The 26,009-nt window shown below is 50.1% G+C and overlaps 3 protein-coding genes across 8 annotated transcripts; 2 read left to right on the top strand and 1 right to left on the bottom strand.

Annotated features, from left to right (window-relative positions):
* Nucleotides 1–1,960: 1,960 nt before the first annotated feature.
* Nucleotides 1,961–5,622, bottom strand: Psme2 (proteasome (prosome, macropain) activator subunit 2 (PA28 beta)). 2 transcript variants are annotated; one of them, NM_001029855.1, is made up of 11 exons: nucleotides 5,543–5,622; nucleotides 5,016–5,048; nucleotides 4,554–4,616; nucleotides 4,140–4,226; nucleotides 4,002–4,032; nucleotides 3,822–3,919; nucleotides 2,965–3,033; nucleotides 2,754–2,821; nucleotides 2,561–2,615; nucleotides 2,175–2,261; nucleotides 1,961–2,086 (listed from the first exon to the last, which is right to left on the bottom strand). In NM_001029855.1, exons 1-11 carry the CDS (start codon nucleotides 5,564–5,566, stop codon nucleotides 2,006–2,008), a joined length of 696 nt encoding a protein of 231 aa, NP_001025026.1. In that variant the 5' UTR covers nucleotides 5,567–5,622; the 3' UTR covers nucleotides 1,961–2,005. The 2 variants fall into 2 exon arrangements, with proteins under 2 accessions (NP_001025026.1, NP_035320.1); NM_011190.3 differs by lacking the exon at nucleotides 5,543–5,622 and adding an exon at nucleotides 5,363–5,542.
* A 611-nt stretch (nucleotides 5,623–6,233) lies between these two features.
* On the top strand, nucleotides 6,234–18,195 carry Rnf31 (ring finger protein 31). Of its 3 annotated transcripts, none has more exons than XM_006519062.2 (21): nucleotides 6,234–6,593; nucleotides 6,690–6,836; nucleotides 6,982–7,137; nucleotides 7,354–7,422; nucleotides 7,527–7,596; nucleotides 8,816–8,993; nucleotides 9,444–9,822; nucleotides 9,991–10,281; nucleotides 10,528–10,776; nucleotides 10,863–11,048; nucleotides 11,173–11,379; nucleotides 13,159–13,332; nucleotides 13,425–13,523; nucleotides 13,617–13,706; nucleotides 15,570–15,684; nucleotides 15,800–15,918; nucleotides 16,163–16,276; nucleotides 16,402–16,459; nucleotides 17,124–17,220; nucleotides 17,777–17,945; nucleotides 18,053–18,195. In XM_006519062.2, exons 1-21 carry the CDS (start codon nucleotides 6,405–6,407, stop codon nucleotides 18,104–18,106), a joined length of 3,210 nt encoding a protein of 1,069 aa, XP_006519125.1. In that variant the 5' UTR covers nucleotides 6,234–6,404; the 3' UTR covers nucleotides 18,107–18,195. The 3 variants fall into 3 exon arrangements, 2 of the variants coding, with proteins under 2 accessions (XP_006519125.1, NP_919327.2); NM_194346.3 differs by having other exon boundaries at nucleotides 6,263–6,593; nucleotides 7,354–7,413; XR_383184.1 differs by lacking the exon at nucleotides 17,124–17,220 and having other exon boundaries at nucleotides 18,053–18,192.
* A 310-nt stretch (nucleotides 18,196–18,505) lies between these two features.
* Irf9 (interferon regulatory factor 9) lies at nucleotides 18,506–24,551 on the top strand. Of its 3 annotated transcripts, NM_001159417.1 has the most exons (10): nucleotides 18,506–18,764; nucleotides 18,989–19,074; nucleotides 19,573–19,753; nucleotides 20,242–20,425; nucleotides 20,614–20,687; nucleotides 20,839–20,959; nucleotides 21,058–21,129; nucleotides 22,035–22,376; nucleotides 23,206–23,321; nucleotides 23,442–24,551. In NM_001159417.1, exons 1-10 carry the CDS (start codon nucleotides 18,654–18,656, stop codon nucleotides 23,550–23,552), a joined length of 1,398 nt encoding a protein of 465 aa, NP_001152889.1. In that variant the 5' UTR covers nucleotides 18,506–18,653; the 3' UTR covers nucleotides 23,553–24,551. The 3 variants fall into 3 exon arrangements, with proteins under 3 accessions (NP_001152889.1, NP_032420.1, NP_001152890.1); NM_008394.3 differs by lacking the exon at nucleotides 18,989–19,074; NM_001159418.1 differs by lacking the exons at nucleotides 18,506–18,764; nucleotides 18,989–19,074 and adding an exon at nucleotides 19,100–19,242.
* Nucleotides 24,552–26,009: the final 1,458 nt, after the last annotated feature.

Consider the following 26,009-nt stretch of genomic DNA (forward strand, 5'->3'; position numbering starts at 1 on the left):
AGCAAATTGGAAAGAACGCACTAGGGCAAAGGAAAGAAAATTGCCCACAGACATATTAGCTAAATAACCTAGTTTATGTTTTGGGTTTTGCTTTGTTCTGTTTGAGGGAAGGAGGATACCACAAAGTCTCAGCCCAGGCAGGTCTCAAACTCACCGAGGTTTCTGCCTCTGTCTCTGAAGTTGAAAGCCCTAGACCCTGTGCCACCACACCCAGTTCTGACTTGGCGGGTTATTGCAAGTTGGCTTCGCCTGTTTACCTGCTCTGCCTGCCCCTACGGGCTTCGGGCAAAGACTGCTAGGTGAAGTACTCACTCCTAGCTGGGAATGGTGACAACACTGTCACCTTGTCCCTGCACCATAGATAAGGAGCCTAATCTTCCCAACTGCAAGCCCTGACCTTTGGCTTCCTCATTGTGGTGCAACGTCTTTAATGCAAAGTTCAAGTCCCTTTAGGGACTAAATATGAGCACTGAATTCCAATCCGCCAAACTGATAAGAACACAAAATATTCTTATGCCATATTTTAAAACAGGGTAAGAGCCTTACTTCAAAAGCCCCTTGGAACATCTAACAGGCCACATAGCAGAGGCCCATTGTCTCCACCACCTTCTCAGAAGTGAATCCTAAACTTGCAATCAATCCCACTACTGAGGTAGAGGCAAGAGGATCTAGAGTTCAAAGTTAGCCTCAGTTACATAGTTTAAGGCCAGCCCAGGCTATGGAAGACCTTGTCAAAAAAAAAAAAGGCTCAGAGATGACTCAGCAGTCAAGACCCAATTTCTGTTACCAGCGCCTTATCAGGTGGTTCACAATCAGTAGTGAACTCAGCTTCAGGGGATCTGGTGGCATACATGTGGCATTCGCTCACAGACATATACACACAGATTAAATATAAAATGGAAATCCCAACAAATGTAAAGACAGAAACCAACTGGGGGAGTGGGCAAGAGATAAAAGGTCAATTCCACCCCCAGTACTGTCCAGTAGATGGTGATATGCTCTAGTTTGATGCCTTTTAAAGATCTTTCCTCTCTGCCAGCACTGAGACATCTCAGGGTAACCACATTTCCCCTCAAGCTTGCTCTCAGCTCCCCAACTGTTCCTTCTTCATTCCCATACCACAGCCACAAAGCCTGACTCCTCCCACAAGGGATCCAAAACCTCTACTAGGAAGTCCTCGTGAGATCAGATTAAAATACCCTTGGCATATTCAAATATGTAAAATATGGGTTACCTGCATGGCTGCAGTCTTCTACCCTGTTTTTTTTTTTTTTTTTTTAAGAGCCCTGGTTAGCCCCCAACTTGCTATGTAAACCAGGGTAGCCCTGAACACCGAGAACCCCTTACCTCTGCTTTTGCCTCTGAGCACTGAGAATAAAGGTGTGCAGTACCGTGGCCTGCTCTGCCCTGTTCTTTAGAAGGATCTGTGAAAAACACAATGGACCTCCAGTCCCTCCCTCCTCGACTTCCTGCAACCACTTAATTTTTATTTTATTTTATTTTATTTATTTATTTAGGTTTTTCGAGACAGGGTTTCTCTGTGCAGTCCTGGCTGTCCTGGAACTCACTTTGTAGACCAGGCTGGCCTCGAACTCAGAAATCCGCCTGCCTCTGCCTCCTAAGTGCTGGGATTACAGGCGTACGCCGCCACCACCACTGCCTGGCTTTTTTGTTTTTTATGTGATGAGTGTTTTGCTTACATGTATGCCTGTACATCACATGTGCATATCTAGTGTTTGCAGAGGTCAGAAGAGGGTGTCCAGATCCCCTGGAACTGGAGTTACAGTCAGTTATTAGTCATCTTGTGGGTGCTGGGAATCAAACCTGGATCCTCTGGAAAAACAACTGGTGCTCTTAACTGCTGAGCCATTCCTCCAGTCAACCCTCTCCCACTTTCATTACCTTATTCACCTTCCTTTGGTATATAGACACCAGAGGCTCTCAATGAACAACACAGGTAATATACATAAAGTATAAATCATTTATTTTCCTTCTAATCCTTAGCTCAGTACATCGATGGCTTTTCTTCACCCTTCGGGTTGACGATTTTCTCTAGGTTGCTGCTGATGATATGATAAAGCTCAGCCTAGAGGAAGGCCAAAGGAATACAGTTAGGTTCTTGGCTTCCCACGCCCCCTGCATCCACGTCCCTCAGGAGCTCACTCCACACTCACATAGAAGGCCCTCAGGTCCAGCACCATGGCCCTAAGCGCCCCATAGGCTGCTTCATCTCGCTCATGCACCAAGGCCCGGTAATCCATCTGGGAAGGAGGAGGCAAACTGAGTCAGCACCATGGGAGGTCGGGACTCTTAACTTTGTTTTCTCATACATAGAAGAGATTAGCTGGAAGATTACCCCATCTTAGCACCAACACACACAGTATTAAGTAAGGAAGTAAGTAAGGGTCGAAGATATTAGAGCCCTAATCAGCTCTGCTTTTTGGAATAGTATCTTCCACATGGTATAAGTCAAAAAGCAGGACCAGGTCCTCTTTCTTCCCACCTCAATTCCACCCCCGGGGCCAGCCTCAACTAAAGGACTGGAGGACTGTGCACTCACTACATGGGTGTCCTTGGAAGCCTTGGCTACAGCGTCCCCTCGTTCTGAGAAGTACCTGTGAGAAGGAAGGAATGTGTGTGAATGGAAACAGCCACATCCACCCACCCACCCCGCCCGTCTCCCATCACTCTGAAAGAACCGCCTAGCTTCAAGAATCCCTGTAGGGTCCCTGGGTTCCTGCAGCTGCTCTCACTTGGAAATGGTTGTCTGGAAAGCTTCTACTTTGGTCTTGACAGCATTCACTCTCTCCAGCACCTTCTCCTGCAGAGACGTGAGAAGCAAAGACAACAGTTCATCCCCCCCCCTTTCCTGTTTCTTCTTCCTCTGACCTCCGGGTGATGGCCTTGTTTCCATCCCTCCCTCTTGAGTCTCCTCCCACTCTGTCTTCAGTCACCAATTCTTACCTGAATTGCCACCCCAAAATCATTTCCATCCTCAATCTTGGGGATCAGGTGCTGGATCCATGTGATTACCTATGTTAAAAGGAGGACTCACTCAACAAAATCACTGAGGCCTAATATACTACTTCTTTTCTTAAAATTTCTTGTTATTATTTTTTTATACGTGTATGTTTTTTATAATTCCCCTTTATGGGTATTTAGCTATATGCATGCCTATGTCCCATGTGCATGCCTGGTGCCCACATGGGCCAGAAAAGGGTGTTGGATTCCCTGGGGACTGAGGTCACAGAAAGCTGTGAGCGTCTATGTGGGTGCTGGGAATCAAAAGTGAGTCTTCGGGGCTGGAGAGATGGCTCAGCAGTTAAAAGCACTGACTGCTCTTCCGAAGGTCTTGAGTTCAAATCCCAGCAACCACATGGTGGCTCACAACCATCTGTAATGGGATCTGATGCCCTCTTGTCTGAAGATAGCTACAGTGTACTTACATATAATAAATAAATAAACCTTTAAAAAAAAGTGCCGGGCGTGGTGGAGCACGGCTTTAATCCCAGCACTCGGGAGGCAGAGGCAGGCAGATTTCTGAGTTCGAGGCCAGCCTGGTCTACAAAGTGAATTCCAGTACATACACGAAATGGAAAACCTACCTGCACATGCCTGGGTGCACACAAACACACAATTAAAAAGTATATATCTAGATATCTAGATATATACACACACACACACATATCCATCCATATATATCCAAGACACAAAAGCCAGTCTTATTATATATTAGGTCTCTGGGTTGAAGACCTGCATCTCTGACTGGACCACAGCTGTGCTGTGCTTTTCTTCCCACCTCCCCCAGGGCCCAGGCTCACCAGAATGCACTTCTCTTTGAGAGTCCAGACTTCTGGCTTAACCAAAGCGAGCAAGGCCAGAAGCTTCTCGTTCCCCGGGAGGTAGCCACACTTAGGGACTAAGAGAAAGATGAGAGTGGGGCCTTTATGTCACCCACATCCCTGCACCAGCCTCCCCCCTCCTCACCAGGTCTCCATTACCTTCCTTCTTCTCCTGCTTGTCTGTTTCCATCTAAGGCAAAATAAGGAAAGCAGCTTTAGAACAGTCTTGGAGGCTGCCACACTGTGGTGGTGTTGCCACTGGCTTAGAGTTCAGGCTCTGCACACTGAATGCCTTACCTCGTCATCCTTGGGTGGAGGATCTGGGATAGGGATGTCCAGAGGAGCCCGGAGGGAGGAGAGGTCGGCCACATTGAGGGAATCCTCCTGTAGAATTTATTCTCAGACACTACCCAGCCTCCTCCCTTCACCAGACACAGCCTTCCATCTCTCTTCCTCCCAACCCAGGCTCAAGCCTTTTTTTTTTTTTGAGACAGGGTTTCTCTGTATAGCCCTGGCTGTCCTGGAACTCACTTTGTAGACCAGGCTGGCCTCGAACTCAGAAATCCGCCTGCCTCTGCCTCCCGAGTGCTGGGATTAAACGTGTGTGCCACCACACCCGGCCAGGCTCACTCAGCTCCCAGCATGCTGATGCCCGTCAGATGGGTGATGAGAGGTGTCAGGAGATGGAGCAGAGGGGTCTATACTACTCACCTGCAAGAGCTGACTCAGGGATATGATTTTCCGTGGCAAGAAAGTGCAGAGGAAGTCATCAGCCTGCAAGTTACATTACAAAAATAATCATGCAAGAGGTTTGTTGATACGTATCAGAAGTTGGCCCATGGAAATCACTGAGCTCAAGACTCTCGTATGAGGAAACCCTAGCCCTGGAAATAAAGGGACTTGCCCAATCTCATGAAGGGCAGAAGTAGGGCTATGGGGTTTTCCCTTTGGGCGACATCTTTACCTTTCCATTCAAGGGGAGTGGCAAAAGCAGTTAAGAGTTCTAAGATTGATCAGATTACAAGTAGAAACAAATCATTGCAGTTCACCTTGAGTAAGCATGAAGGTTCGGAGACACCAAAATTAAGGTGAACTGGTGGGTTACTCAGAGCTTGTGGCCCTAGAGTTCTGCACTAAGACTCTGGGTTACATCGACTGAATTCAGAGACTTACCTCCTGGAAAAGATTTTGTCTGAAGACATCCACCTGCACAGACAGAAGTAGCCGGATGCTGGTTAGGGTTTAGTTTGTATAGAATAAGGGCCCACTCCCAACCTAGGTGCCTTCCAACTCTAGCCCAAACCTGTCCCACAAAGCTAGTTTCCCCCTGGAGGAGCCTGCTCAGTGCACAGATTGGCTCGAGGACACGGCACTGGCAATCCCTGAGCAGAAGTGAAAGAAAGCCCTAAAGAAAGAGAGGCCGGTGGAGTTCGCTCGCAAGGCCCCATTGGTGCCCAGGAGCACCGAGCTTTATCTCCGTTAGGACTTCTCACTCCTTCCTGGCTTCGGTTCCCATTTACCTGTTTTCGGGCTTCTCCACTCAAGCGGACCCCACAAGGCTTGGCCATGCTTCCCCCCACTTGGCAGCTCTCGAGCCTGGGCTAGCAGCCCCAGCTTTCGCTTTCACTCTCCAGGCCCAGACCCACCCCCCTCAGCCACGCCCCCTCCCTTTTTTCTCCTCCTCCTGGCCGGCCACCAACCGTGAGTAGTACCCCCTCAGCCATTCCCAGCTAGTTGCCACTAGGAAGGGCGGTGTTGGCTTCATCATCAGGGGCTGTCCAAGGGAGGAGCTAGGAAAGCGTGGGACGGCGGAGACTCAAATAGAGGCGGCCTCTCGAGAAGGGCGGAGCTTATAGTATGGACCGTCCAGGGGAAGTACTGGACTGAGAGAGGGTGGGACAATAGGAAAGGGGGTACCCAGAGGTGGGGTTCCATGACGCTAGACTGAGGAGGGGACCAAGTAGGATCCGAGAGAGTAGGAAGGATAAGAAGGAGGAAAGCCTGGCAAGATGGAAGGGAGCAGGACGAGCGGGACTGCCTTCCCTTCAGGACAGACTAGAGAAGGGAGGAGCCCGCCTGAGCCGGGCTAAGGGCAGCCAGAGCCGGTCCCCGATAAGGTGGGACTTCCCCGCCGGGGAATGGAACAGAACCAACACTATGGAAATAAAGATAGCAAAGCTCTGGGCAAAATTAACCCCTCGCATGGGAGGTGGGTCCCTCCGGAAGGGGCGGGATAGTTTAAGGGAAGGCGAAGAAGAGAGCCTGATTCGGAAGGAAAAGGTTCCGTAGCATTATGGGAGGAGCCCGGGCCGCGGCTTCTTCATTGGCGGCGACCTGGCCACCCTTCCTGATCTCAGCTTTACCGTCACTCCGAACCCTCCTTTTCCTCTAAAGTGGCCCACAGTCCCGCCCTCTCTGCCAGGACTTCCTGTTCCCGGTAACCCTGGCCGTGGATGGGGCTGAGCGGGGCGGTGGCTTAAGTGACCCGGGCTGCTGTGGCGCCGCGCGCACCTGCGCCAGCCCCTGGAGGGCAGAGAAGCTGAGCCTGTCTCCAGTCTCAGGATGCCGGGAGACGAGGAGCGAGGCTTCCTGGCGGCCCGCGAGGAGCTGGCGAGCGCCCTGAGGTGGGATTCTGCGCAGGTTTTTCCCCTGGAGCAGCTCATGCCGCTTCTGGCCACCTCTCTGCCACCAGCCGCCCGCTACCTGCAGCTGGACGCCGGACGCTTGGTCCGCTGCAACGCTCATGGGGAGGTGAGGTCAAGCCCGCCCGGCGCTCCATGGAAGGGGACCTAGGCTCAGAGGCCAGGTGGGCTAGGCTCACGACTCTGCTTTTCTGAATGCTCCCAGCCTCGAAACTACCTCAACACCCTATCCACGGCCCTGAACATCCTGGAAAAATATGGTCGCAACCTCCTCAGCCCGCAGCGGCCCCGGTATTGGCGCTCAGTGAAGTTTAATAACCCCGTCTTTCGCAGCACGGTGGATGCTGTGCAGGTGAAACTCTTGGACCTTATCGGAGAAGGGGACTAGACCTGTGCTTAGGGTTGACCAGAAAGGCTTGAGGGTGTGCTGAGTGGGGGACCAGCTCTATTGCCTAGGAGGTCTGTTAGATGGTGACCGGGTCCTGAATGTGTGCCAGGGTGGCCGGGATGTACTACGGTTGTATGGCTATACTGAGGAGCGCCCAGATGGATTGAGTTTCCCCGAAGGGCAGGAGGAACCAGATGAATACCAGGTTGCTGTTGTCACACTAGAAGTACTGCTGCTTCGCACCGAGCTCAGTTTGCTGTTGCAGGTGAGATGACCTTCTGATTCTAAGGATTTTAAGTACTTGACTGGGAGCCCCAAGGCACGTTGAGACACCCCCACCCCCGTGCAGGGAAATTCTGTTGCTGCAGCAGCCAGCCTGGAAGCTTCTGTTACACTTTCTCCCTCTGGAATGTTAGGAGATCAGGGCTTACAGGGAGAACGTTGTTCAAGGTGGGAATTCTTTTCATCATCTTGTTTGCAGAATACTCATCCCAGACAGAATGCACTGGACCAGCTGCTAAGAGAGAGCGTTGAAGATGGTGTAAGGAAGGCAGGAAGGGTGTTGTTCATGGAACACGGGGGGGGGGGGGGGGGGCTGAGTTTATGGGATTCTGTGCCCCCAGCACTTTGCCCACGCTCCGCTTGCTTTCTCAGATGCTGCAGCTTTCAGAGTTTCACCCCCTTCTGAGGGAGATTGTTCCTGGCCCCCGCCCCTCTGCCCAAGGTATTGTATGCTTCTTTACGGGAGAAAAATATTAGACTGAGTTGGTGCAAATGTAGGATTTTCTTTCCTCTTGTATTTGTTGTTTTTTTAAGATTTATTTATTTATGTATATGAGCATTGTATTTGCACATATGCCAGTGTGACAGAAGAGAGCATCAGATCCCATTACAGGTGGTTGTGAGCTACCATGTGGGTGCTGGGATTTGAACTCAGGACCTCTGGTGGAGCAGCCCGTGCTCTTAACCACTGAGCCATCTTTCCAGCCTGTATTTGTATTTTATTTCAAGAGATGAAAGCCCCCCTTCCCCCCCACACACCATGGGTCCAGATGTTGTAAAGACTGTTTTGTGACTTCCCCTAACCCATAACAAAATTTTAAGTGTAGCCTGGTCTTTCCTCCTTTAATATTACTTTTTAGTAGTGGAAGGTGGGTGGGTAGATATGTGCATGTAGGCACAGGTGCCATGGAAGCCAGAACCGATCCCTCTGCGGCTGGCATTACAGACCATGTTGAGCTGCCCAACACAAGTGCTGGGAATCAAGCTGCAAGGGCAGTACTTGATCTTAACTGCTTAGCCATCTCACCGACTGTGTAGCCTGGTCTTTTTAAAAAGGCTACTCTGGGGGTTGAAGAGACGGCTCAGTGGTTCAGAGCACCTCTTGCCATAGTTCAATTCCCAGCATCCACTTGGTAGTTCACAGCCATTCTTAAGTCCAGTGCTAAGGGATCTGGCCCTCATTTGAATTCTATGATGCATGTGTCATACAAAATAAAAAGTAAATAACTTAGAGAGGGAGTGGGGTGGAGAGAGAGAGAGAGAGAGACACCAGACATGGTAGGTAGCTCACACCTTTAATCTTTAGTCTTAGTCCTGGGGAGGCAGAGGCAGATGGATCTGTGAGTTTGAGGCTAGTCTGGTCTACAGTCATTTGCAAGCCAACCAGCCAGGGCTACATTGTGGTGAGGCGGGAATAAAGGTGATGCTTGTCTTTCTGTGTTTGGCTTGTCTTGCTCAATATGGTATCTTCCAGTTTTGTCCATTTTCCTTTCTATAACAAGATTTTGTTCTTTGTAACTAATGCTCCAGCGTGCGTGTGATTACAGAAGTTGCCTTTATGTGTAAACGTCTTCATTTGCTTGTTGATAGGTCCATGACTCCATATCTTGGCTGAGTATATATGCTTGTTAAGTTTTACACTTTTGGTTTCGTTTTTCCAGGCTCCACTCCTGGTCCCTGTTTCCTCTGTGGTTCTGCCCCAGGCACACTGCACTGTCCAGCCTGTAACCAAGTCTCGTGCCCAGCTTGTGACATTTTGTTCCATGGGCATCCGTCCCGTGCACATCACCTTCGCCAAGCCCTGCCTGGGTCCCACCAGACTGCCAGCCTGAGCTCTAGGTGAGAGGCTTTCTCTTCTTGGGGAGAGTGAAATTAAGAAGGAAATTGAAGATTACTTGAGTATCTATTATGTGTCAGGTTCTCTATGGAAGGGTGTCTTACAGAGAACAGCCCCCCTAGGAAGTTATAGATATAAACACTAAGCAAGTAGCAGCCACTATAAGACAGATTGTTATGATACACAGGTTGGCAGTAGATGGATACAGTTTTGTCTGAAGGATCAGAATTTTAAACACCTAGCATGATGTTAAGAGATTGCTTCCTGGAAGAAGTTGTCAATAATCCATCATTTAATTATTGACTCATATGGGGATGAGAGTGTTCCAGACAAAACAGCAATCAGAAAGGCCAGAGCCCTATGTCATAACCTATGCAATGGGAGAGGCAGGGGTGAGGGGACTCGGGTACTAACTTCTACCTCAGCTGGCCACATCTGCTCTTCTATTACAGTTTACCTGCCTCGTCCCAACCACGGCCCCCCTCCTCCTCCTTGGCCCTGGGAGATAGCTCTCTTTCTTCCCCTGACCCTGCAAATGCCTGTCTGCCCTGGCATTGTCTTACCTGTGCCACACTAAATGAGCCTTGGGCAGTGTTCTGTGCAGTCTGTAGTCAGCCCAAAGGCTGCAAGGTGCCGGGAATAGAGGGTTCCCATGGAACCGGGGGCCTAGAACCTGAGCCTGCACGGGATCAATGGGCCTGCCAGAGCTGTACCTTTGAGAATGAGGCAGCAGCTGTGCTATGCGCCATATGTGAGCGACCTCGGCTGGCCCAGCCTCCCAGCTTGGTGGTGGATTCCCATGATGCTGGTGTTTGCCAACAGTCCCTTAAGGTAACCTGTTCCTGGCCTTCCCAGCTCTCCATTTGTACCTGTTAACCTCAAGTTATTCTCTGAACTCACATTCTGTCTTCTTTTGGTTCCCCTAGTATTTCTCTTGTATCTCTGTCATGACGCCTCGTTACGCAGTCAGTAGGATAATTCTTCTCTCTCCCTTTCCAGCAGGAGGATCCTTTGCTCACCGCTGCCCAGCCTCAGGTGTGGTACTGTGACCATTGTACCTTCTGCAATTCAGGCCCTGTCTGGGTGTGTGCCATGTGCAACCGAACCCGAGACCCCATCCCTACACAGCCTGCCCTCCAGTCCTATCCCAGCTCTTTGGAAAAGGGACGCCCAAAGCCAGGGTCCTCACAACACCTTGGTTCCTCCCTGCCTGCTTCCTGTGGAGACCCAGAGAAACAACGCCAAGATAAGATGCGGAAGGAAGGTCTCCAGCTCGTGAGCATGATCCAGGTGATAACTGGGCCTGGAATGAATGAGATGGGGCTGAGCTGTCAGGGAAAGAAGATGCCGTAGATGGTTAATTAATGTTCTGATACCAGGATGCTAGCTGTAGCTGCCTCACTTTGAAAGCTTAGGGCAGGTAGCATGCTGTGCGCTGGTCACGCGATCAGTATTCCTGGCTGAGCCACTGTTGGTTAGGCTGAGAATGAGTAGAGTTCCTTTCCTGATGTGCCTCTGCTGTTGTCTGTTCTTCAGGAAGGAGAAACTGCGGGTGCCAGTCCAGAAGAGGTCTTCTCAGCTCTCCAATACTCAGGCACAGAGGTGCCCCTCCAGTGGTTGCGTTCAGAGCTGTCCTACGTCCTGGAGATGGTGGCTGAGCTTGCTGGACAACAGGATCCAGAGCTGGGGGCCTTTTCCTGTCAGGAAGCCCGGAAAGCCTGGCTTGATCGCCATGGCAACCTGGATGAAGCTGTAGAGGAGTGTGTGAGGGCCAGGAGGAGGAAGGTACCATTATGCTGGGGGTGGCACAGGGTGAGCACACCAGAGTCTCTCTTGCTGGCTTTACATTTACTCACTGTTTTGAAATGCAGGTGCACGAGCTGCAGTCCCTGGGCTTTGGGCCTAAGGAAGGGTCACTACAGGCATTGTTCCAGCATGGGGGTGACGTGGCTCGGGCCCTGACTGAGTTACAGCGCCAGCGCCTGGAGCCCTTCCATCAGCGCCTATGGGACAGAGACCCTGAACCCACTCCCTGCTGGGATGGGCTGGACAGACAGGTACTGGGAGTAGGCAAGGCCCTAGTATCAAACTTAAAGGAACAAGAGAAAATTTGGGGGCGGGGAGAAGATCCTAGAGGGTCTGACCACCACTGTGTCTGTCTCCTCCTGAATCACATTGCAGAGCTTGGTCAGACGCCTTCTGGCCGTCTACACACTCCCCAGCTGGGGCCGAGCAGAGCTGGCGCTGGCGCTGCTGCAGGAGACACCCAGGAACTATGAGTTGTTGGACGTGGTGGAGGCTGTGAGGCACAGCCAGGACCGGGCCTTTCTGCGTCGACTGCTTGCCCAGGAATGTGCTGTGTGCGGGTGGGCCCTTCCCCGCAACCGGGTAAGCCTCTGCCTACCTAGTGCCCCTGGGTTTAGAATGACGGCTCCTGCTGGGCAGCTACCTCAGCCTGGATGGCCTTGGCTTCTCCTGTTGTCCATACACCTCTGAAGCCTTCTGATGAGGAACAGGAGCACCCGTTTGAGAAGTGTTGAGACCTTCAGGCATTGTATTACCCAGCTTACGAAGAGAAAAGGTTTATTTTGGCGTGCCGTTTTTGAAGTTTTAGTTTTCTCATCTGTTGGTTTTGCTGTTTTGGGCCTTTGCTGTCACTTCAGGTAGGATATGTGTCAGCAAAAGTGCTAAGCTTGTGGCCAGGAAGAAAGGGAGATACGGGGTGCAGCAGCCCTCTCAGAGCATGTCCTAGTGACAAAAGATCTAGGCCCCCTCACGGGCACCCCCACTTTTGCCAGCTCTCTGCTGCACACCTTTAAGCCTAGCTCTCAGGAGGCAGAGAGGCAAGCAGATCTCTGTGAGTTTGAGGCCATTCTGTTGTACACTGAGTTCTAGACTACCCAGCGCTATATAATAAGATTCTGGCTATAAAAAAAATTAAGCTGGGCATGGTGGCTTACACCTTTAATCCCAGCACTTGGGAGGCAGAGGTGGGTGGATTTCTGAGTTCAAGGCCAGCCTGATCTACAGAGTGAGTTCCAGGACAGTCAGGGCTATACAAAGAAACCCTGTCTCAAAAAACAAACAAACAAAAAAAGTTAAAAGATGATCTAAACTGTAGCAAACATAAAATAGATTTAAAACGTCATATAGTATGTAAATGAGGAAAATACCTAATAAAAGTATATAAAAAAAAAGTCATATAGTAAGCCTGCTGCTCCTCTCTGATACTGTTGTCTGTATATGCATATGTATATGTATTTGTATATGCATAGGGTTATTTTTGAAGTGAGTCTCAATTATCACACGTGTAAATATATCAATAAGTAATCTATAAATATCTCTAAAAGGGAAATGTTATTTGAAAATATAACCACAACAATCACACCAATAGAAAGTAGCAATTTTTAAAGATTTTTTTTATTGTATGTTTGTGCTTTTGCTTGTGTCATGTGTATGTGGGTGCCCATGGGGGTCAAAAGATTCCAAATCTCTTGGAACTGAAATCACAGCTATTTGGTAAACGATGATCTTAGATGAGCTGATCCTCTTGCCTCCATGTTCCCAGTGCTGGGATTACAGGCATGTGGCATTATGTGGCCAAACACTGGGGGTTAAATGCCTTCCTGCCTGCTTTATAACCAGCATCGTAACCTTTGATATCACAATATCTAGGTGATAGAAACAGGTCTTTATTATATTCTGGGCTCCACCTACTCTAGGTCAAAGTTGGCAATTCTTCAGGTAAATACAGTCTCTCTCAGTCTGACTCCATGTGGTTTTGAGGTTTTGGTTTTGAGTGTGTGTGTGTGTGTGTGTGTGTGTGTGTGTGTGTGTGTGTGTGTATGTATGTTTATGTGTTTACATGTATAGTACATGTATGTAATTGCCTTTCACTTTTGAATAAATGTAAATGCCTTTGGAGACATGTTGCTTTTCTTTAGTTCTCCATTGCCAGTTGCCCTCTGTCCGACTGTCTTTAGATGTGTGTCTTACCTGCCTGGGATCTCTAGGTGCTGGGGTTTGCTCTCCTTCCCCACTTAATTAGACCTTGGTTTTCCAGTGTATCCCAGAATCGTGTTATTATTGTATATCATGTAGATTACTGACCCATCCCAGGGCTAACAGCAGATTCCCCTTTCCCTCTTCCCCCTCCTCCCACCATAGATGCAGGCCCTGATCTCCTGTGAGTGCACCATATGTCCCGAATGCTTCCGCCAACACTTCACCATTGCCCTGAAGGAGAAGCACATCACAGACATGGTGTGCCCTGCCTGTGGCCGCCCTGACCTCACTGATGACGCTCAGTTACTCAGCTACTTCTCCACCCTTGACATCCAGGTACTGCCGCCAGAGCGCTATGGTGTAAGTGGTCTAGGCTTTGAATCGGTTTTACCTACCCATCTATCACCACCTCTGCATCTTGTTCCCAGCTCAGAGAGAGCCTAGACCCCGATGCATATGCCCTGTTTCACAAGAAGCTGACCGAGGCTGTGCTTATGCGAGACCCCAAGTTCTTGTGGTGCGCCCAGGTAAACCTGACAAACAGAGTGAACTGAAGATCCAAGGGCAGGGGGTGTTACCGGGTCAGGTCTTGAATGGCTCCTATGCTCTTATACTCTCAGTGTTCCTTTGGCTTCATCTATGAACGCGAACAGCTGGAGGCGACGTGTCCCCAGTGTCACCAGACCTTCTGTGTGCGCTGCAAGCGCCAGGTGAGCCACACTCATGCTTTCAGAAGTGTTGACTAAGCTGTTGCCAGGTACTGTATTAGGCTCAGGGAGAATATTAGCAGATAGAACAGTCATGCTCTCTTAAGCGTCAAGGGCTGACTAGGGACCTAGGGAGATAATGCAGTCAGCCAAGTGCTGGATGCAGCCACGAGGACCTGAGTGCAGTCCCCAGAAACTGTTCATGCATACAGATGGGTCAGGGCTGGAGAGAGGGTCAGGAATTAAGAGGCCTGGCTGCTCTTCTGGAGGACCTGGGCTCAGTTCCTAGCATGCACATGGCATCTCACACCTGGGTGTAACTCCAGTTCACACCTGGGTGTAACTCCAGTTCCAGGGCATCTCACATCCTCTTCTGGTCTTCTCGGGCATGAGCACACATTCGGCGAACAGACATGCAGGCAAAACACCCGTACACATTAAGTAAATGAGGTTTTGAAAGCTGGGTTAGAGCTAGTGAGCTGGCTCAATGGATGTGGATTAAAGCTTCATCGCCAGACCTGGTACCCTGAGTTCTTTTCCCAGGACCCACGTAGTAAAAGGAGAGAACTGACTTATTTTTCAAGACACAGTTTCTCTGTGTAACCCTGGCTGTCCTGAAACTTATTCTGTAGACCAGGCTGGCCTTGAACTCAGATCTGCCTGCCTCTGCTTCCCAAGTGCTGGGATTAAAAGCATGCACCACCACTGCTTGGCTAAAATTAATTAATTTTAAAATACAAATTTAATCTGGGTAGTGACGGCATGTACCTTTAGTCCCAGCACTTGGGGGGCACAGGCAGGCAGATCTCTGTGAGTTCCAGGACAGCCTAGTCTACAGAGCAAGTTCCAGGCCAGCCAGGGCTACACAGAGAAACCCTGTCTTAAGCCCCACCCCCACAAAAAGAAAGAAAGAAAGAAAGAAACAAAGAAAGAAAGAAAGAAAGAAAGAAAGGAAGAAAAAAAGAAAGAAAAAAGAAAGATAGATAGTTAGTTTAAAGCCAACTGTGGTGGAATACACTGGTAATTCCAGCACTGACAGGTTGTATTGATTGGTGGAACCCTGGACGTGCTAGCCAGTCTCAAAAAGAGGTGACCCAAGGTATTATACCCTGGCCTCCAAACACACACACGTACAGGTGCACACTCACACACACAGAGAACACAGAGATTCCTAGGTGACAAGTCAGGCTTGGAGAAGGATTTGGAGGAAGAGAGGAGAGAAGAGTGGGCATAATCCTACACAGACAGAAGTTCTGCCAAGAAATAACTAGAAGCTGAGCTGGGAGCAGCGAGGTTCCTGAGAGCAAGAGGCATATAATAGTTAGTTGGATCCACAAGAGGGCAGCCCTTGAGGCCAAGTGACACGGGTGTGTGGCTTTTATTTTGAGACTTAAGCACAAAGAGTGACACCAATCATTTGTCTTTGAAAAGGTTGGCTTGATACTAGAAACCTTGGATCTGTGTCACAGAACATAACAGGACGAGACCTGTAGTCCTACCCCCGGACCTCGGGGTTATTAGCATGCTAGTAGCACCACGGACGTTCCCGGATACCTACTTGGAAAGTGGAGAGTGGGGTAGAGTGAGCAGGCTGTATTGGAAGGAGTATTCAGTAGTTACCTGGAGTGAAGTGTAGCAGTGGGCACAGAGAGGTTAGGTTTGGAAAGGAACAACTGAGGTTGATGGCTGACTGTAGTAGTGTGGGGAAATGAAGCCGAGTGGCCCTCAGTTTTAGGATCTAAGTGAATGGTGGGCAGCAGGGATGTGAACAAGCCGAGACCACTGGGTGTGAGGAGTTACACCAGAAAGGCAGATCAGGGCATGGGGCGGAGCTTCCGTCTTAACCTCCTTCCCTCCTCTTTGCAGTGGGAGGAGCAGCACAGAGGACGGAGTTGTGAGGATTTCCAGAACTGGAAACGCACCAATGACCCAGAGTACCAGGCTCAAGGCTTGGCCATGTACCTTCAGGAAAACGGCATTGGTAAGGCCACCCCGCTTAGCCTCTGCTGAGTGGTCTGATGGGCAATAGCTCCCTGCTGGAAGGCCTGGGTGTTGAGGCAAAGCCCTCACCCTGAGCTGCTGCCCTCACTTCACAGACTGTCCGAAATGCAAGTTCTCGTACGCACTGGCCCGGGGAGGCTGCATGCACTTCCACTGCACGCAGTGTCGACACCAGTTCTGCAGTGGCTGCTACAACGCCTTTTACGCCAAGAATGTGAGTGCAGAAAGAGGGGGAAGGGAAGGTATGGGAGGCTGCTGTGGCGCTTGAGGGGCGGGGGCCAGGGAGGGGACAGGTCAGTAGAATGGGGAACGTCTCTCTGTCCTCTTCCCCCCTCTGCTTGCTCCAGACTTGTTCTGCCTCGCTCTCCTCTCACGCCCATGCCCCCTTGCATGGGGGTTTTGAGAGTCCAGAACTCCAACAATTTCCAATTTCTTTCTCCTATCTGGATTTTTACCAGAAATGTCCAGACCCTAACTGCAAGGTGAAAAAGTCCCTGCATGGCCACCACCCTCGAGACTGCCTCTTCTACCTACGGGACTGGACTGCTGCCCGCCTCCAGAAACTGTTGCAGGTCAGAGGTGGCCAGCCTGGCTGGGTGGGCACAGGGTGGGCGAGGGTGGGGAAGACTTGCATGCCGGGAAATGGGACAGTGGCTGGATGGAGGCAAACGACGCCCCTGTCTCTACTTCTCCCTAGGACAATAATGTCATGTTTAATACAGAGCCTCCAGCTGGGACACGGGCAGTCCCTGGAGGTAAGTGTCAGACAGGCCTCTAAAGTGGGGATGGTAGACTGGGCTCCCATTGTGATGGGTAAAGCGGCTGGGGGGGCTGGGGGCTGGGGTCATTCATCTACTCTTTTGCATGGTCATTAACCTCTCCATGCTTGTTTCTGCCGATGAAGTGAGGATGATATCCACCTAATGACTAAGCCGTGTTGCCTAAAGTATCATTAAAACGCCTGACCCTTAAGTGTCTGCTCATGGGCTCTAATAGTGAGCTACTATTAATTAGTTAATTAACTCTGAGTAGTTAATGATACCTGCCGGTTGTTTTGGGTTTTTAGGCTACAGTTTTAGGTTCTGTGCCGGTCACAAAAGATGTTGAGTACGGCTCTAACCTACCCTGCTTGCCTTCTAGGTAGAAAGGTGGTTGGCTATGCAGGAGCTAAATAACAGCCAGGAGTGCAGTTTTAAAAGCATGTGACGGGCCAGTCATAGCTACATAAATATACACACACACACAAACAGTATGTGATTATGGACCATATTCCACTTTTGTAAAAAGCAGGGCAGCAAGATCTTCATTGTGCCTTCATCAGTCATTGTGCCTCTGAAACCATCTCCAGCTGCTCCTGCTCAAGCAGGATGCCCTGGGCTCAGAGCCCCCTTCCAACACGTATTCCTTCCTTCCTCTTAGGGGGCTGCAGAGTGATGGAGCAGAAGGAGGTCCATAGTGGGTTCAGGGATGAAGCTTGCGGCAAGGAAACTCCACCTGGCTATGCCGGCCTATGTCAGTGAGTGCCTGCCAGCGCATGGAGCGTGGCATTGGGAGCAGGGCTAGGCTGCCCAGGCAGTAAGCTGAGGTCTCTGGGGCCATTTGGTCCTTCACACAGTAGGAGGGAGCAAGAGAGGGGGCCCCCTGGCCAAGTGTGCAGATGGGTAGTGGCAGGCAGCATAAGAGACTGACTGACACTGCCTGCAAGTTTAGCAGGCAGAGGGGCTAATGGTTTTGCTCAATAAGAATCCCAATGTGTCCAGGACGGCCAGGGCCATTTGCATAGAGCAACACTGTCTCAAAACAACAACAAAATCCCAGTGTGGTCCAGTGAGACAACTGTGTGTGTTGGAAAAGGTACTTAGTGCCGAGTAGGGGGACCAGAGTTCTGTCCCCCAAATCCACACGGTGAAAGGAGAAGACCAACTCACACGTTGCCCTCCATCTTGCATATGTTCACCGAGACAGGGAGTGCCAGTGAGTGCGTACAACATAACACAATAAAAACAAGGTGTTGGGCGCATGTGGTTAATATCAAACGGAAGAATAAATACTCTGCTCTCTCATCTCCCCAGGGCACACTACAAAGAGTATCTCGTGAGCCTCATCAATGCCCATTCACTGGACCCAGCTACCTTGTATGAAGTGGAGGAGCTGGAGACAGCCACTATTCGCTACCTACATTTAGCTCCTCAGCCCGCGGATGGAGAGGATCTGCCTGCTTACCAGGCCCGGCTATTACAGGTAAAGCTGTCACATCCAGCTTTTTCCCTGCCCTTCCAAAAGTCACCTGTGACAGCCTATTTTCTCCACTGCAGGTTTCCAATATCATTATCCTCTGTCCTTTGCAGAAGCTGAGAGAAGAGGTACCCTTGGGACAGAGTATTGCCCGCAGAAGAAAGTAGTAGCAGAGAGCCGGGTCCTGATGGGACTTCCTGACCCAGGCCTCAGCAGCAGTTCCAGCACCAATAAAGAGGCATCTTATGGCCTAGGCTTCTTGGTGGTCCTTCTTCCTGGCCTCAGCATCCCGGGGCATTAGGGAAAGGGAGGGGGGAGAGGGACAGAATCCTGTTGGAAGGGCAGCCTACCGTAATCCAACCACCCCTGGACTCCTTCCTGGCTGGGAAGATGTGAAACACCGCGGAGGAACAACAGAGACCCTCCACATCTAGCCACCTGGCTTGGGCTCAGCGTCCTCTTTTCCCATCATTGACTTCGGCTGCTCTGTGAGAATAACCTAACATTTACCAAGCAGACACGGTTGGGGAGCACACATCAGCCTCCGGGTCTGATCTGGAGATAACCTTCCTGGGAACCAGACACGGGGCGTAGTTCTGGGAGGAAGGAGGAGTCTCACAGAGCCACAGGCCCAAGGTGCTACTGCTGACTGAGGCTGCTTCCCTCTGGTGGTAACCGCTTGCCCTGCAACTCAGACCACGTGGTTTCTAGGAAATGCACCTCCCCGGAGGAGAATTGAAACTTAGGGTGGGGACTGTAGAAAGGGGAGGAGAGATCAGAAAAAGCCTAGAACCTGCTAAGCCTGGGACCTTTTCAGCGGCTCAGGTAAGAGCAACTCTGCGTCTGCGGCGGGGACCAACTGGGAGCGATGAGAGGGGGCTGGTGAGGGCTTCCAGAGCCCTGAGCTGCAGGGAGAGTCAGAGTGGCTTGTGAATCTGAAAGTAGATGTGGCCTGAGAGACTGATATCACAGGGCCAGACTGGCTGCCAACTTAACTGTTGAGGAAGGTCTACAAAGGCCTTAGTTGACCTTTGTTTTTCTTGCCTCAGGCCCTGCCCATTTCTTCAGCTCCGCCCTTGCCCCCAGCTGCTGCCCCACCTACCCCTCTAGCAAAGAGGGGTATGGTAAGGAGAAGGTCAGTAGGCTGGGGAGATAGATGCCTTAGGAGCAAATGTTGCCTCTGTAGATGCTTGGGAGCTAAAACTCTGCCACAAGGAACAAGTCATTAAGGGAATTCTCCTAAATAATACATGTCTGAAACACTTCAACTTATCAAGACCAAATGTCTGAGGTTTCCTTTCAGGTGTAATAACGAGGAATATTCAAAAGAAGTTTTAAGAAATAGTTTTTAACCTCTGGGGATGTTTCTAGAGAGAAAAGAACATGGAAGGGTCTTCAGGGAAGGGCTTCTGCGTGAAGCTGGCCCCGGTGGCCAGGGGTTTGCAAGTTGTTGGTTCTCCCTGGGCATGATGGCGGCACATATCTTTGATCCCAGCACTTCAGAGGCAGGTGGATCTCTTGAGTTTAAGTCCAGTTTGGTGTATACAGTGAGTCCCAGGCCAATCAGGATAACATAGTGAAGTCTGGTCTCGAAATGAAAAGAGTTCTCATATATCTTGCTTCCTCTTCCTAGGATGGCCTCAGGCAAAGTACGCTGCACCCGAAAGCTGCGGAGCTGGATCGTGGAGCAGGTGGAGAGTGGCCATTTCCCAGGGGTGTGCTGGGACGATGCAGCCAAGACCATGTTCCGGATTCCCTGGAAGCATGCAGGCAAGCAAGACTTCCGAGAGGACCAGGATGCTGCCATATTCAAGGTGAGAGTTCCTGAAGGCACCCCAAAGCACTTTTGTCTGTTTGGGGTTTGGATAAAGGAAATACTAGAAAGTAGAACCTGGGCTGGTGAGATGGCTCAGCGGTTAAAAGCAACTGGCTGCTTACTCTTCCAGAGGTCCCGAGTTCAATTCCCAACAACCACATGGTGGCTCACAACCATCTGTAATGGGATCTGATGCCCTCTTCTGGTGTGTCTGAAGACAGTTACAGTGTACTCATATAAATGAAATAAATCTTAAAAAAAAAAAAAAAAAAGAAAAGAAAAAAGAAAAAGAAAGAAAGTAGAACCAACCATGTCTTTTGGAGAGACATGGTCAAAATTGACTAAGGATTTCAAACCCGCAATAACAGAATACAAACCCAGTGTAGGCTCATCTGATTTCAGGCCCCAAAGCCTGTGCAAGGCAGCCGTTTGGAGGGACATCTGGGTTATATAATACTTTCTTTTCTTCATGACATCTCTTATTAGGCTTGGGCACTGTTTAAGGAAAAGCACAAAGATGGGGACATAGGACACCCCGCTGTCTGGAAGACTCGCCTACGCTGTGCCCTCAACAAGAGTTCCGAATTTGAGGAGGTTCCCGAGAGAGGTCGTATGGATGTTGCTGAACCCTACAAAGTATATCGAATACTGCCAGCAGGAACCCTCCCTAGTGAGTGCTCTCTTGCCGCTCCTGGAAGGGGCAGACTGACAAGGATAGAGATAAGAGCCCTCCCTCTGTGGGCTTCCAGGCCTTCTTGGGCTCTCTAGTCCTGCCCAGCTTTTTGTTGTTTCAGATACTCACTCCCCCACCCCCTTTGTAGAAGACCTAACTTTCTTCTGCCTGCAACATTTCCACAGACCAACCACGGAACCAGAAATCACCATGCAAGCGAAGTATCAGTTGTGTGTCACCTGAGAGGGAAGAAAATATGGTAAGGAAAGGTACCACCCAGAAGTTGACACTCACCTAATCCCTGCCTTCCGGGAGCCCTTGATGATGTGATTGCTCGGGAAGGAAGCGGAAGAGGGAGGATGATATAATCCAAGGGAGGGGTGTGCCAGCAAGAGCTGTTGTGTCTGTAGGAAAATGGGAGGACCAATGGCGTTGTAAACCACTCAGACAGTGGCAGCAACATAGGCGGTGGTGGCAATGGCAGCAACAGGAGCGACAGCAACAGCAACTGCAACTCTGAGCTAGAGGAGGGTATGGCACTGTTTCCCCTACCTCGGTATCTATTGCACATTTTCTCTCGGACTCTTCAGTCCCACTCTGAGTGATCAGTGCCTTTGCCTCCCCTCCAGGAGCTGGCACAACTGAGGCCACCATTAGAGAGGACCCAGTGTTCCTGGAGCATCAACTTCCTCTGAACTCAGGTGTGTGGCCTTTCTGACCCTTCCTTGTTCCCTTCCTCTTGGGTCTGCTTCCTCTGACCTTGCCTGCATTGTCTACCCAGCAAAGCTTACAACCTACCTTATCCTAGAAGAACCTCTCTACCAATTGAACAGTCCATGTGGCCGATCATACTTTATAGGGCTTTTTCGCCATCAGGAAACACCTTAAGTACTTTGATCCTTGAACTGCCACATCGGAACATTGATTTCTTTATCATCATCCAGAAAACTTGAGTCTGTAAGGACTTCTTGTACACTGGGCGGCCATGGGCATTAAGCTCTGATGGGCATGACTCCTGAGTGACGGGAGAAAAGAGGAGAAGGGGGGCACCTTACTTTTTTCTTTTGTTTTTAATCCCAGCCTTTAATCCCAGCACTCGGGATGCAGAGGCAGGCAGATTTCTGAGTTCAAGGCCAGCCTGGTCTACAAAGTGAGTTCCAGGACACAGCCAGGGCTATACAGAGAAACCCTGTCTCAAATAAATAAATAAATAAATAAATAAATAAAGTCAGACCGATCTCAGACTCACTGTGTAGCCAAAGATGACCTTGAATTCCTACTTTGCTGGGTCTAAGGGCTTATGCAGTACTGGGCTTTAAGCATGGTAGGCAACTATTCTTTCAACTGAGCCACATTATGAGACAAAAGGAACCTTCTCTAACTAAGAAGGAGCTGCCTCAGCCCTGCAGCCAACCTTATCTCCCAGAGCTTTCTTGGGTTCCTGCTCTGGACCTCAGTTTTCCCATTAACAAAATGAGGACGCAGGACTACAGGGAACTTCACTTTTCTAAAGTCTCGTGGTGCTCAGGTTCCCGTGGGAAGAGGGCTTCTTAGCAGCCTCCAGGTTCCTCCCACGCCTAGTACAGCTGTGCTTTTCTGGCCCTAGACTACTCGCTGCTGCTCACCTTCATCTATGGTGGCCGAGTGGTGGGTAAGACCCAGGTGCACAGCCTAGACTGTCGGCTCGTGGCTGAGCGCTCAGACTCGGAGAGCAGCATGGAGCAGGTGGAGTTTCCCAAACCCGACCCACTGGAGCCTACCCAGCACCTGCTGAATCAGCTTGACAGAGGCGTCCTGGTGGCCAGCAATTCCAGAGGCCTCTTTGTTCAGCGCCTTTGCCCCATCCCCATCTCCTGGAATGCACCAGAGGCCCCACCCGGGCCTGGTCCTCATCTGCTGCCCAGCAATAAGTGTGTGGAGCTCTTCAAGACCACCTACTTCTGTAGAGGTAAGGGTGTCCCAGCCGGGCACTGTAGCACCTACCTTTCCTCGTTATCCCCTGGGCCTAAAGTGGGGATTCCCCACTACTATCCCCAGCAGGACATCCTCACTGCATGGGACCCCTACATTGTGTGATGCGCATGCTGTGTGGCCATGTGTTCCTGTCTGGCAGTCTTTGCCCAGCCAAGGCCATGGTAGATGAGGCTCAGCTGGAGTTCAGCACATACGTGATGCATTTTGGGGGAGCAGCCTGGTTATGTGACTGTGTACAGTTGAGTTCACGAGGAGCCTTGTGACCTTCTCCTCATCCATTGGCACACACTGTAGGCATCTTCCCCTGAGACTGTCCCTTCCCTCTATCCACTCATGAGATTCCAGTTACAGCTTGTAAATTCGAGCAGAGGAGTAGAGAGAGGAACATGGAGGACAGTGCGGGTGACCCTAGAATCATGGTGCCCTACTATTGGGAGAGTACACAAGCAACCAAGGGGTTGGTGGGCAGGGCTGCTGCTTCTGAGGACTGGGAGCCTCCTGGTGGGAGCGCCTGCTGCTGTGAACTGCCTTTCCTACAGCAGCAGGGACAGCAATATAGTGCCTCTTCGCAGCTCTAAGCCACAGCTTCTGCTCTGGCCTTGGGTGCCCATGGTACCCCATCCCAGCTCTCACAGCATCTGGCCTGGACCTCACTAAGTAGATCAGGCTACTTCAAACATGGCAACTCCGCCGCCCCAGCCTGAGTGCTAGGGTTATGGGCGTACACCACCGTGCCTGGACATACACCACTGACAGCCATACCTTACCTTCTTCCTTCCAATCCTTGACCCTTTTTCTTTCAGATTTGGCCCAGTACTTCCAGGGCCAGGGGCCCCCACCCAAGTTCCAAGCAACCCTACATTTCTGGGAGGAGAGTCCTGGCTCTAGCCATAGCCAAGAGAATCTCATCACAGTGCAGGTTAGTTCAGCCTCAGGACTGATTTGTGTCAAATAACTGTCCCTGAGGGGAAGGGGCCGCAGGGTGGTGGCTGTCCCCGCAGTGCTCACTGCAGCCTGCGCCTCACTTCCTCTTGTACAGATGGAGCAGGCCTTTGCCCGACATTTACTGGAGAAGATTCCAGAAGAGGAGAAAGCTGCCTTGTTCCTGTTACAGCACACAGAGCAGTCACCCTCTGCTCTGGGACACTGATCGTCGCGTCTCCATGGAAATAGACTTGTTCTCCACACTCTTGGTCGGCCTGCTTCTGTGATGGTTCTTATCACCGTGTGTTATCCAGCATGGCCAAGAGAAAGTGCAAGGGTGATGTTTCTCCTTACAAATTGAGTTTGCGAGGCAGACTTGTTGAGGATACTTGTAATCTCAGCACTTGGAAGACAGACCAAATGGTTATGAGCTCAAAGACAACCTGGAAGAGACTTTTATCTCCTTTTTTTTAAAGCTATATTCTCTCTCAGCTCCAAGGAACTGGAAAGTTCCAAAGGGTGTGATCTCAGAGGGAATTGTATGCTCCTCCCAGTCCCAAACTCTAAATCTAAGCACTTTATATATTTTATCTCCCAGTCCTCACTAGACTGAAATAAAATTTAGCTGGGTGAGGTATTACATAGTTGGCACATGTGAGACAAGAGGCAAGAAGACTGTGAGTTCAAATTCAAGGCCAGTCTTGGTGACACTGTCTCCAAAAAAAATAAATAAAAAGCTTCCTAAGAGCGGCTGGAGAGATGGCTCGGTGATTAAGAGCACTGACTGCCCTTCTGAAGATCCTGAGTTCAAATCCCAGCAACCACATGGTTGCTCACACCTGTCTTCAGACACCCTCTTCTGGTGTGTCTGAAGACAGCTACAGTATACTTACATATAATAATAAATAACTCTTTGGGCCAGAGATCAGCCTCCATCCGCTCACATGTTGACTACTTGGTCCTCAGTGGAACCACTTGGGATGACTAGAGGTGTGGGGTTGTTGGTTGAGTTGTGTCACTGGCCATGGGCTTTAAGGTTTCCAAAGACCCTTGCCATTCCTAGCTAGCACACTCTCTCTGTGTCTCATGCTTATAAGTCAGATGTAAACTCTCAACCTCAGCTCCATGCTTGCCTGCCTCCTGCTTTGTTCTCTGTTGTGATGGTCATGGACCCTAAACCTTTAGAAATGTGAGCTCCAAATTAAATTTTGCCTTTTCTAAGTTACCTTGGTCATGTGGTGTCTACTATAGCATTAAAAAGGTAGCAAAGAGAGCTGACGACTTCATGCAGGAGAATCTTGGCTCCACAGTTTTTTGCTAGGGGCTTCAAGAATGTGCCTACCTTGGGGGCTGGTGAGATGGCTCAGTGGGTAAGAGCACCCGACTGCTCTTCCGAAGGTCCAGAGTTCAAATCCCAGCAACCACATGGTGGCTCACAACCATCTGTAACGAGATCTGACGCCCTCTTCTGGTGTGTCTGAAGACAGCTACAGTGTACTTACATGTAATAAATAAATCTTTTTTAAAAATTATTTAAAAAAAAAAAAAAGAATGTGCCTACCTAGGGATGATCCCTGAACTAGAAGTCTAAACCTGGAAGAGACACTGGAACTACAGTCCAAACCTCCTCCAGGACGTAAGAGGGGAGGAAATTTGAGGGAAGAGTTGCCGTACTTCCTGTGTCTGCTGCTGGTGAGGACAAGCTCACCCTTGGTAGCCACTCACACGAGTGAAGGCTACGCCTAGATTGGATTCCTCTCTACTGAGCCCAACAACAGGCAGTCTGGCCTAGGCCAGGCATGGTGGTTCATGCCTATAATCCCAATACTTGGGAAGTGGAGGCAGGAGGATGAGAATCAGGAGTTTGAGGCCTGCTTGGGCTACATGCTTTTGTTTGTTTGTTTGTTTGTTTGTTTGTTTGTTTGAGACAGGATCTCACGGAATAGCCCTGGTAGTCCTGAAACTCACTGTAGACCAAGCTGACTGGAACTCAGAATTCGCCTGTCTCTGCCACCAGGCCAACTTGACCCTGCCTTAAAAACAAAAAGGACAGCCATGTTCTGGCACCATGTTTCAGTCATGTTCACTGAAACTTGAGTGCCTACTTGGTGTTTGTTTTGGGTTTTTGACAGGGTTTCTCTGTGGAGCTTTGCCTATCCAGGAACACGTTTTTATAGATGAGGCTGGTCTCCAACTAACTGAGATCTGCTTGTCTTTGCCTCCAGAGTGCTGTGGTTAAAGGTGTTCGCCACCATCAGCTAGTAGCTTTTATTGACTGGCATTCTTGTTATTCCATTTAACTTTGCCACCAAATGGGAAAGCGTTTCCTTCCCAAAGCCTCTTTAACACCTGCTCTCATGATTTCCACCAGATTAGTTCTGTGGTCACCTGACTGCCGCCACCCTCAGGGTCTCCAGTGCTGCGTAGAAGCCTGCAGAGGCTCACCCACGGCATCATGTCTGATGCTTAAATCCCTACAGGGCGACTTTGTTTCTGCTGCCTTGGACTTCTCTTCTTCCTTCAGTCTGTTGTTTTGTTTTGTTTTGTTTTGTTTTGTTTTGTTTTGTTTTGTTTTGTTTTGTTTTGTTTTGTTTCGAGACAGGGTTTCTCTGTGTAGCCCTGGCTGTCCTGGAACTCACTCTGTAGACCAGGCTGGCCTCGAACTCAGAAATCCACCTGCCTC

This window comes from Mus musculus, chromosome 14 (assembly GCF_000001635.26).
Source record: "Mus musculus strain C57BL/6J chromosome 14, GRCm38.p6 C57BL/6J".
Taxonomy (NCBI): Eukaryota; Metazoa; Chordata; class Mammalia; order Rodentia; family Muridae; genus Mus; species Mus musculus.

Bases quoted from the DNA above. Each gene is read 5' to 3' on its own strand.
- Psme2 (NM_011190.3), bottom strand. From the start codon at position 5,410: ATGGCCAAGCCTTGTGGGGTCCGCTTGAGTGGAGAAGCCCGAAAACAG. The intron at 3,034-3,821 runs GTGAGCCTGGGC...CTTTTAACATAG, and splicing joins TCAAAGAGAAGTGCATTCTG to GTAATCACATGGATCCAGCA. The intron at 2,262-2,560 runs GTGAGTGCACAG...CCTCCTTCCCAG, and splicing joins CTTCCAAGGACACCCATGTA to ATGGATTACCGGGCCTTGGT.
- Rnf31 (XM_006519062.2), top strand. From the start codon at position 6,405: ATGCCGGGAGACGAGGAGCGAGGCTTCCTGGCGGCCCGCGAGGAGCTG. The intron at 11,049-11,172 runs GTACTGGGAGTA...ATCACATTGCAG, and splicing joins GGGATGGGCTGGACAGACAG to AGCTTGGTCAGACGCCTTCT. The intron at 17,946-18,052 runs GTAAAGCTGTCA...TGTCCTTTGCAG, and splicing joins ACCAGGCCCGGCTATTACAG to AAGCTGAGAGAAGAGGTACC.
- Irf9 (NM_001159417.1), top strand. From the start codon at position 18,654: ATGCACCTCCCCGGAGGAGAATTGAAACTTAGGGTGGGGACTGTAGAA. The intron at 18,765-18,988 runs GTAAGAGCAACT...TTCTTGCCTCAG, and splicing joins GGACCTTTTCAGCGGCTCAG to GCCCTGCCCATTTCTTCAGC. The intron at 20,688-20,838 runs GTAAGGAAAGGT...TTGTGTCTGTAG, and splicing joins CTGAGAGGGAAGAAAATATG to GAAAATGGGAGGACCAATGG.